Raw genomic sequence first — 11,767 nt, forward strand, 5'->3', positions numbered from 1 at the left:
CCTGTGAGCGTGAGAGAAAAAAAGAGAGAGAGAGAGAGAGAGAGAGAGAGACTAAAGTTTTAAAAAAAGGGGTGGTAAGAAAAGAACGAGCAAAAAAGAGAGAAAGAGAGAGGGAGAGAGAGAGAGAGAGAGAGAGAGAGAGAGAGAAAGAGGATTGAAGAAAGGGGTGGCCCGCTTAACTTACACACGCAAAGCGGAAAGGAAAGAAGAGAGGACTTGTGGAATTGGTATTATGTAAAGTAGAAACGTAAACTACTTCTCAGTCTTTTTATCTCTTTCTCTTTCTCTTTCTCTTTCTCTTTCTTTCTCGTTTCTTTCTCATGGTAGAAAGATCGGAGTTTCGTGGAATTGAAACGGGCTTGGTGATGATGGGGAGAAAAAGAATGGTGGAAGGGGAGAAAGAGGAAGGGGCAAACTGGGAAGAAAGATGGAAAGAAAAAGAAATAGTTTAAGATAACAAGAAAAAAGGGAGAGAAAAAAAACCATCTGAATATTGCAACAGATAAATAGATTGTGGGCACGCGACTCAAAAAAAAAAAAAAAAAAAAAAAAGAAAAAAAAAACAATATATATATATATATATGTTAATGTAATAATTATTCGTACATATATGTTGTATATAATTAATCTTACATATATGTATATATATATATATATATTTATATATATATAATTGTACTTATTTATTTTTACATTTACCTTCTATATAATTATTCTTACACACACACATATATATATATATATAGATGAGCTCAATATATGTAAACGTATGTGCATATCTACTTACATATCATGTCATAATAAATATGCAAAGATGAAGTCGATCTGTGTAACATAGATCCATCGAAAGGAAATTTTCCTTTTCGTAAATTCCGTGAGAAATCGAAGTTACTTGATTGTTCGAAGTTTAGACTAGAGTAGTCGCAAAACTCTTGGAAAGCTTGAAACTTGGTCTATCGAATCGTACGTGACCTCGATTTTAACAACCCCATCGGCTATCCATTAAAAATTCGCCTAACAAGTGAATCCACCTTCACTCTACAATCGCTCTAAACCTCGATTCTAAAGCAAAGAAGAAGAAGAAGAAGAAGAAGAAGAAAAGCAGATAAAAAAAAAAGAAAAAGGAAAAACAAAGAAGAAGAGAAGAAGAAAAACAAATTTATCCATTCATATTCGTCCTAATAAATAGCATATAAAATTTAGAAAAAATTAATAGAGTGCAATTTCGAATTGTTAAAATTACAAAGCCCTTAAGGACTTATGATTTGTATCGTGTACAGAAAAAACAAAAAACAAAAAAAAATTAAGAAAAGAAAGCGGGAAAACGAAATGAAACGAAAGAAGAAAGAGAAAAGATATGGGAGGCAGGGGGGAATGGGTTTTTCGATCGGAAAGTAAAAAAGGAAAGAATGATGAAAATCGACTGAGATGATAGTTAACCTTTTGAAAATGGCCACATTATAGTAATCCAAAAGGAACGGCCAGTTCCTGCCAAGCATTAAGTCCTTCGAAAACTCTTAAATCGTAAACAATGGGGGAACGTAAATCGTCTGGAATGTGCGAGATACCGGGCTGCATTCGCAAAGAGCGTAAGGTACAAATCGAGAGAGAACATCGAGAGAATGGGAAAGACAGGAGGAGGGGGAACGAGAAAAGAAAAGAGAAGGAGAAAGAAAAAGAGATAGAAAAGGAGAAAAGAGAAGGAGAAAGAGAAAGAGAAAATCGATTCGAAAAAGGGTAGAAAATCTACTTAGGGATGAGAATCCACAATTTTGTGTCGATGTATTTGTAACGTGTGCTCGTATTATGTACGGTGTTTCTGTGTTATATACGACTCTAAACAGCTAAATGCATAAAGTTTAAACTTATCGGTAAGTATCGAATAAATATACAGACACACACATGAATATTTATATATACATACTTACGTAAACATTATATATGTATGTACATAAGTACGTATATATGTATATATATATATATATATATGAACGAAAAAGAAAATAGGAAGGAAGCCTGAAAAGGCAAAGAAAGTCTTATCGTAGGTTAAAGAAAGTTTTCAAGACGAAAGAGTCAGCCTTCATGACGAAAGAAAAGAAAAAGGAAAAAGGAAAAAAAAAAAGAAAATACATAGAAAAACGAATAAACTCAAAAAACAAAAAAGAAGAAGAAGAAGAAGAAAAAGAGAAGAAAAGGATAGATCGAAAAAGATAATGCAGAAGCTTCGACGAGATACGACAATGCTAAATATAATTCGGCAATCTTCGCGAAAAAAAGCGCCGACGTCGGATAGGACAAATCGATTAAATCGAGTAACGAGAAAAGTAAAAAAAAAAAAAAAATCGAAAAAAAAAAGAGAAAAGAAGCAAACGAAAAAGAGGAAGAAAGGGGGGAAAAAATAGGGGGATAAAAAGAACGAAAAAGACGAGGACGAAAAAGTTCGTCTATAAGTTATGAGAAAGTCAAGTGATATAACCGTCTATGTGTCAGACAGATGGGGATTCAGATTGAACACCGTCGATGTGTCGAGAATGAGTGAAAGCGAATAAGGGTGAGTTGTGGTCGGTCGGTAGGTCGGTTGGTCGGTCGGTTGGTCGGTCGATCGGTCGTTGTCGTCTGCAGCTGCAACCCTCTTAAACCGTTTCTACCAACCCATATATACACTCACTTCTGTAGCAAATTCTTTCTCTTTCTCTCTCTCTCTCTCTCTCTCTCTCTCTCTCTACTTTCACGCCCTTAGGCGTTTGGCACATCACTCTAGTTTTCTCCATCTATCTCTTTCTTTCATTCTCTCTTTCTTTCTTTCTTTTTTACCCTTTCTTCTTAACGGCAGAGACCCATACTCCATATACGTGACTCCAAGGCTCGATCTTTCTCCAAAGCGGTATGCTTTGTAGTCGTTCTCTTCTCTCACTTATACGTGATATATATATATACATATGTGTGTGTGTGTGTGTGGGTTTGGGTTGAGTTAGGGAAGAAGAGGGATATGTGTATACGTTTATATTGATGTACATGTACATGTATATAAACATATACGAGGCATACATTCGCTCTTAGTCGAATGGAGGCCAGTTCCAAGCCTGCCCCACGGGAAAGCTAGATAAAGGGGTTTGGTGAGTTGGTAAGCGACATACTCTCTCTCTCTCTCTCTCTCTCTCTCTCTCTCTCTCTCTCTCTCTCTCTCTCTCTCTCTCTCTCTCTCTTTCGCTCGCTCGCTCTATCTCATTCAGTCTCTCTATCCGATGAGAAGACAACTACCCTTCGAACAAAGGGGCTAACCGGGCCCAAGAACATTGATGTCACCGATGTACTGATCGAACATAATGATATGTCACCACTACACACACAGATATATATATATATATATATATATACCCATCCATATATACTTATGATCTACGTGTATTTTCTGACAAAGACAAATAATAGTCACCGTAGAGCGTATCTTAATTATATTGATATACCTATGATCACTTGAACAAATGATTACCCAAAAGGATTATCCAACGATTCCCCTTGTGTATAGTGACGGTACAAATGGTCACGTATTAGAAATAGAAGAAGAAAAAATAAAGAAAGAGAGAAAAAAAAAAAGAAATAATCTCGACGAACGATTTTAATCAAATTGCAAAATATTGTTTAATTATTTTAATATATATTAGTTTCTGAGATATGATAATCGTTGGAACATGATCCTTTTGGCATATTCAAAAATTTTCATAACTATGACAAATACTATCCTAGAATGATCCCAGATATAATTTTGCCGACGAGTACGTATGATCCTACTTTTGGTGAAAATAATCGTGGCTTATCAACGTAAGCTAATCCTTTATTGCCACTCAAGCTAAGCCGTTTCAGGGCTTTCTGAAACTGTCTCTGTCTCTCTTTGTCTCTCTCTCTCTCTCTCTGTCTTTGTTTCTTACCACTACAAACTAATTGCCAGTCGACACTCGTTACCAATGTGAGAGAGAGAGAGAGAGTTTTAAGCACGCAAATTATTTCGATGACAGAAATTCCAATGGCCTCGTTGCTTACATAGGCCCTCACACTCTCTCTCTCTCTCTCTCTCTTTCTCTCTCTCTCTCTTTCTCTCTACCGTACCTGTTTCCTGCCTTCCCCCTTCTTCCCAAAAATTCATGCATAAAGATGAAGTCTCGTTAGGTAACAAGAACGCGATACGAAAATGAAGATGAGGATCTATCAAAATCTGGATAGAAAAAGAGAATGAGAAAGAGAAAGAGAGAGAGACAGATCAACCATTTCTTAATATATAGAAATACTCTATTTTTTGTTTAACGACTCGTCCTTTCGAAAATTTCAGTCTTTCTCAACAAAAATTTATATCTTTTAGCTGTCATTATTTATGCAAATTACTTTATCATTTCTCTTCTTTCTCTTCTTTCTCTTCTTCTTCTACTTTTACTTCTTCTACCAGATATTTATTTACTCATCCCCTTTATATCTTAGCATACCATCCCTTTCAATCCTCCCTCATCAACCGACCTCAAACTTCTCACGAAGTTTCGAAGATCTACGAGAACGCCGACTGTATAATTTATTCACCATTTCATGAAATAGAAAGAGAGATAGAGAGAAAGAGTGCGAGAAAGAGAGAGAGAGAGAGAGAGAGAGAGAAAGGTTTGCTATATATACAGAGCAGCCCTAAAGTTTCAAGGTGGACCAAAAGTTTCTAGGTGATATTAAAAATCAATTATATCTTTTCAAGAGACATTTGATGAGCCCATAAATTAACCAACTTAAAGTTTAATCGATGCTAGTAATTTTACAATTTGAGAAATATAAAATTAATCTAAGATAAAAAAGAAAGATTAATTGATTTGTAAAAAAAATCATCTACGAATTTTCGACACACCCTGTACATATATTCTCTCTTTCTCTCTCTCTCTCTCTCTCTCTCTCTCTCTCTCTCTCTCTCTCTCTCTCTCTCTCTCTCTCTCTCTCTCTGTCTCTTTTACAAGCGCCAAAAAATGTTCCTACAACTTTCGTTCGAGTAGAACGAAACAAAAGGGGGAGATAACTTTTTACTTTCCGAACTGCTGCTGGCTGTTTGCCGTCGTCAACAACAGTAGAAACTTATTTTTCGTTTCTTGCTTTCCTTTACGAGAATCGTCGCTATTCCTCTTTTCCGTGTTAGTCGTTTACTTTGAAAATTTTATCGAGCAAGATGACTTATCAATTATTGTCGTTTCTATTTTTAAAAATGTATATATAGGTATATAACTTTTATAATGGAAATAAGAGATACCGTTTCGTTCGTTTCACAAGAGACTTGATCTTTCTTTTTTGTTTTTCGTTTTTTTTATTTTTTTTTTTTTTTTCATCTAACTTGACGCATAGAAATTTTTAAGACGCTACGTTCAATTGACGTGTCGTTGAGTAATAAATATTTTAATTATCAATTGATAATTTTTTTCCGTTTATGTAGAATTTATAAGAAAATTATTATATATATATATATATATATATATATATATATATATATATATATATATAGAGAGAGAGAGAGAGAGAGAGAGAGAAATAAAGTGATCGATAATTAAAATATTAATATCAATGTTAAGATGATTTATGAAAAAAAATTATTTACATTATAATTTTATTAAAATTTACTAACACATTTAAAATATTAATAATATTATAATTTACATATAATTATTCATATTATGTACATAATAAAAATATATATATATATATATATATTTTTTTTTATAAATAAATTCAAACATTTCCGAGTAACAAATATTATATCTACAACGAACGAATATAAATCATTCGATTTTTTTCGATCATTAAACGACATTCGAATGTATTAAAAGAAGCCAAAAGAAAATCTATAACTTTTTTCTTTTATTACATCCGTTCTACATCGTCAATGAAGTATAGTACAGTCATTGTGAACACACTTTAACTATTATGTATTTTCATTGTTAGTCGATGCGAAAGCTTATACATAGATGTACGTGTAACCAACGCGTTTCGAGTTCTCGTTTAATTGATCCACCCGTAATCTGGGACGAAAGCTTTTCATCCCTTTCTACCAACCCCCCGGATCCTTCACACATTCCCGCACTTTCAACAGAAAATTATACTGGGTGAACCGAAAGTGTTATCGTACGATTTTAAATATGAATTACTCTTCTTTCTTTGTTTTTTTTTTTTTTTTTTTTTCTTTCTTCCTCAAGACTCTTTCAGGTCTAATCGTTTCTTTCTCGTTCTTTATTCTTTTTTTGATTAAAAAAAGAAAAAAAAAAAAAAAAAACTACAACGAGATCAAAAGGTCTTGAGGATGGAAAATAGAGAAGGTAATTTGTTTTTTTTTTTTTTTTTTTTTTTTTTTTTTTTTTTTTTTTTTCTTTAATGAAATCGACTATTGTATGAAATAAATATAACAAAAGGAAGAAAAAAAATATTGGGATAGAATCCAACCAACGAACGTCAAACGGGCACGATCAAAATATATTAAATAACCAAAGGCGAAGAGTCAAAAAAATCAAAAGGAAAGAAAATAGAAATAAAATAAAAATGCGAATAAAAAAAGAAGAAAAAAAGGGCGGGGGGGGTGAGAAGAAAGGTATAGAGAAAAATAAAATACGTATTTCTTTTCTTTTTTTTTTTTTTTTTTTTTTACTACAATCACACGTCACGATAAAAGATATACACGGATATAATATCCATCTTTTATTTAAAACGGAAAAAAAGTGATAGTCGTACACGCAAGGCTTGTCGTTCGGGCCTATCGAAAAAAAAAAAGGAGAAAAAAGGAAGGAGAGAAAAAAAAAACTTTACACCCACCACGTATTACGACAGCATGGTCATTGAATAATACAAAGCAAACAGCCAATAAAAGAGAAACAAAGAGAAACAACAAACGGACGAAACAAAACAAAACAAAACAAAATAAACAAAAAAAAAAAAGAAAAGAGAGAAAGATAAATGGAAGGAAAAAAAAAAAAAAAAAGAAATACTTTTACAATGGAACGCAATAAAATATATATATGGTTATATACATATGGATATCATATATATTTTTTATTAAATAAAGAAAAATATATTAAACGTTTTTAATCATCGATTAACAGCTTCGTTCGTTCACTAGTCACAAACCGCCAAAGGCTGATTTTGCAAAGCCTACAAGTTTGCCTATTCATGAGATGCTTCTGAGTGATAATATACAAAGAAAAAGAGAGAGACAGACAAAGAGAGAAAGAGAGAGAGAAAGAGAGAGAGAGAGAGAGAGACAGAGAGACAGAGAAAAAAAGAAAAAAAGAGAAAGAAAAAGGAAAAGCAGAGCTCTTTATGGTTCAACTCCCTGTTACATATTGTATTCCACTTGACCTACGTAAGAGAAAAGCTAATTCTAATACGTAGGCGTTCTGCGTTCGCATAATACATTTATATATATATATACAATATATTTGAATATCTTTGAAGCGTGACACGCTTATTACATCTCTACAACTTCCTCTTCAATTCCGCCCATCCAACCGTGCTATTATATTTTTATTATCGTTTACAACATTGTATTATCAATGAAATGTAATAATTATTACGTTCGTTTTCGGAATTTGCTCTTCTATTTTTTCTTCCTTCCTTTCTTTCTTTTCTTTGTTTTTTTTTTTTCTTTTTACTAAAATTCAAAGGATTTTGAAAAAATCCTACTTTACTCGACACCTTCATTCAAAATTCGAAAAATCGAAAAATAATAAATATAAAATGTTATTGATTGATCGATTTGTCATATCCATATTGATAGAAATTTTTTTAATAGAAATGTTAAATATTATATAACATAATTTACGTTCGATCATTATTCTGTGATATATATGTCTGTCATATATATTCAATCGTTGATAATTAATTATTAACTTTAACTACTTATATACGATATGAATTGAATTATATCGTTTGTTTTGTTATTTACTGGATCATTATAACAAATCAAATATAATATATAAAATTTGTCGATAGAGCCAAGATATAATATAATAAACGTAACATATCTATAATGATTGAATGAAGCGTGTCCTGATTATTCGTTTTCTTTACGTTTTTTAAACGATCGAAAAGATAAAATAAGAAAAAAAAAGAGAGAGAGAGAGAGAGAGAGAGAGAAAAGAAGAAAAAAAGAAGCAAAAGAAAAATTATTAATATAGATTATGATCCTTAGAGGCTTACGTCGTCGTATTCACATATATATATATATTCATATTCATGATTGCAATGTTGAGAAGGTTCAACGAGTATAATGTGGAAGCTTTTTTCCCTTCATTCTCCAATTCAAGTATATTTTTTATTTCGAAGAGGGTACATACCTCTGTGCGTGTACATACATACATACATACATATATCTGAGTAATATAAAGTAAGAGGAGTGAGAGAGAAAAGAAAGAAGAAAGGCTTTCTCAGTATACATATCAAAAAGAGAGAAAGAGAGACAGAGAGAGAGAGAAAGAAGAGGATGATCGGTCGAACCTCTCTCTCTCTCTCTCTCTCTCTCTGTCTCTCTGTCTCTCTTTCTCTCAAACGTGAGTATCTTTGAAGAAAGCTTGAAGCTTGCATTATGGATATGTCGACATTATCGTAATGCTGAGAGTTTCAATAGACCGCACTCCATTTTATATGAAATGATCCTTTGAAATAAGAAGATTAAAAATGAAAACAAGAAAAAAAATAAAAAAGAAAGAAAGAAAGAAAGGAAGGAAGGAAGGAAGGAAGAAAAAGAAGAAGGAAAAGTAAAAAAGCAAAAAGAATATAAAAAAATAAAAGAAACAAACAAACAAGAAGATAAAAGGAGATTTAAATATATATATATATATATATATAATAAAACGACGACGCAAACGACGAATTGTCTCTTTGAATGATTAATTTTTCTTTTCCACTTTTTTTAATTCTCTTTTTGTCTTCTCTCTTTTTTTCCTTTTTTAATCTTTATTTTTCCTACGTGTACTCTCTTAAAGAGATCTTTCATTAACCCAATCCACCGTGGCAACCTTTTAAAAAGAAGTTTAAGTATATAAATTATTACGAACTTTCCGGGGAGAAAAAAAAAAAAAAAAAAGAAAAAGAGAAGGAATATAATAAGGAAACATTAAAAGTTTAATATTTTAATCCTCTACCCATAATGGATAATAGAACTCGGCACTTTAATTCAAAATCAGCTGATCGACTTTTGTTATTCTCTTACGATCAAGACACCTTCCCCATGTACGACGTATTTTCCTTTTTGATCTTTGTATACCTAAGATTAATTGGATCCTGTTAACTATATATATATATATTTTCGTCTTGCCGATAATATTAGAAAGAAAGAGAGAGAGAGAGAGAGAGATAAAGAGGATGAGAGAGGATAATACAAAGACTGGATGAGACAGCGACGTCTTAACGTGTTAAACAGATTAATCTTTTGAAAGAAACTTCTATAACATCATCTTGATAAATCGAGCTAACATCTTGTTATTATTCTTTTAAAGACGTAAAATTTAAGGCAAAAGAAAAGAGAAGATGCATAATATTATAAAACATTTACGTATACTCCGTTTGTATATTGTATTTTACTTTTTTTTTTTACTTTTTCTTTCTTCTTCTTTTTTTATTTCACGTTTGATCTTCTTTTTTTTTTTTTTTTTTTTTTTTTTTTTTTTTTTTTAATCTCGTTATTACTTGTCTTTTTTCTTGTTTCTTGGCCCTTTTGCTCGTGTACAAAAAAATTCGAAAGGCAAAGAGAAGAAAAAAAAAAGAAAGAAGAAGGAAAAAGAAGAGAAAAGAGATGTCCTTTTAATTAGATTCAAAAGAATATCTGCAAATCTTTATTCTTTCCTTTATAATTTCATATCTTTGAATTTTTTATATTTTTAATAAAAAATTTTTTGTATATATATATATATACAATATGTCTATTGTGTTTGAGTATTGATTAGTTTTAATGTATATAAAGTAAAATTAAAAGAAGAAAGAAAAAAATGATATGACGTTAAACACCATAAGAAATAATTCTCCATTTGCAATTCTATATTTGTTTAATAATATCCTTAAGTGAATTAAAAGAAAAAAAAAAAAAAAAAAAAAAAAAAAAGAAAAAAAAATGAAGAAGAACAAAACAAGAACATATACATACACTCTAAAAAGGATTAAATAACAATTGAAAAGTCAAGTATAGTGATCGTTTTGTTACAGATAAAGCACAAAAAAGAAAATTTATCTGGCGACATTAACTTATAGTTTTCAATATCATAGCATAACTAATTGCATTATAAATGGAATCGCAAAAGAATTTGAGATTGATAATGGCAAATGTACCAACAGCCATTTGAATTGGTTTTTGTGCCCTATGTACGACGAAAGCACCATCTTTGGTTACTTTAATATTACCAGGTTTCCAACAATTGGCATCGATAGCCCTGTTAACGCTTAAGCTTGCACTATAAATCATTTCTCCGCCATAACAATTGACGAATAGCAATGGGATCATTGACAACAATACGACGCTCATTTTCAACATGCTCAATCTGTTCTCTACCTGAAAAAAATAATATCGTTACAACAATTCTCCTCTCCTTTCTGTATTTTACTTTTTCGTATTTTTTTCTTTTCTTTCCTTTTCTTTTTCTTTTTTTTTTTTTCTTTCTTTCTTTCCTTCTTTTCTTTCTTCTCCTTTCAATATTCGTACGAGCCAAGAGAACTCTCCTAATTAAGAAATAGAAGGAGAGCACAATGACTAATCCCGTTTTCTCGTTCGACCCATACCGTGATCCCGTCTAATCTCTTTCGTAATTAGTCGATTGGCTTATACCCTGCCTTTACGAGCACCATTAATTGATTCTAGGAGCCGGTTGAGCTTTCAACTTTCAACTTTAAGCTTTCAGCTATTGAGCTTTCGTCTATTCTTCGACTTACACAATTCTCTTTATGTTACACACATTAATTTTCAATATTATTATCATTATCATTATTATTATTATTATTATTATTATTATTATTATTATTATTATTATTATTATTATTGTATTATCATTACATAATGATCTTAAATATAACAAGACTCTCCTCGTTTGATTATCACTTAAAATGAATTTTTTTCTTTAATGATCCTTTATGACTACTCTTAATGTTAATATTATCAAAATATTTCTATGCATATATTCTATGCATTATTATTATTATTATTATTATTGTTGTTGTTCTTTTTGTTATTGTTAACTATAAACGTATGATCGTTAATCGAAAAATTCGCCAAATAATTTTGTCAATACCTTTTTGACAAATACGTCATGATGTTGTTCCATTTTCATAATATATAATGAAATTCGTTCTGACGAAATCTCATCGATCATAAATCTTTTTCGGACGGCCTATAAACAACCTAAACACTGCCCACAATTTTATACGTGACCGATTAAACGGGAACAATCACGGACGACTTAGAGAACCATTTGAAACTTGATGATCAATCAAGATCGTAAAGTAGAAGGAAAATAACGAGCCTTAAGGAAGTTACGAGTGTGTATATGAAACTTACTGTATCTACTAACGCAGGAAAATTTGTTACCACGCGCGTTGTGTGAGTGTGAATGAGTGTATGTGTGTGTGTGTGTGTGTGTGTGTGTGCTGAGAATCGCTCAATAATTCTTCTCTCTCCCTCCCTCTCCCTCTCTCTCTCTCTCTCTCTCTGTCTGTCTGTCTCTCATTCGCTCTCTTTCGCTCGTTGGTCTCTAGAGTGCAATTCGATTATTTTTCGAGA

The 11,767-nt window shown here is 31.5% G+C and overlaps 1 protein-coding gene across 1 annotated transcript; it reads right to left on the reverse strand.

The window, feature by feature from the left end:
• Positions 1-10,202: 10,202 nt before the first annotated feature.
• LOC124955160 lies at positions 10,203-11,434 on the reverse strand. The gene is made up of 2 exons (XM_047509149.1): positions 11,280-11,434; positions 10,203-10,546 (listed from the first exon to the last, which is right to left on the reverse strand). The coding sequence occupies exons 1-2, from the start codon at positions 11,358-11,360 to the stop codon at positions 10,238-10,240; spliced, it is 390 nt and encodes a 129-aa protein (XP_047365105.1). The 5' UTR covers positions 11,361-11,434; the 3' UTR covers positions 10,203-10,237.
• Between the last annotated feature and the right edge of the window lie 333 nt (positions 11,435-11,767).

The sequence above is a fragment of the Vespa velutina genome, chromosome 17 (assembly GCF_912470025.1).
Source record: "Vespa velutina chromosome 17, iVesVel2.1, whole genome shotgun sequence".
Taxonomy (NCBI): Eukaryota; Metazoa; Arthropoda; class Insecta; order Hymenoptera; family Vespidae; genus Vespa; species Vespa velutina.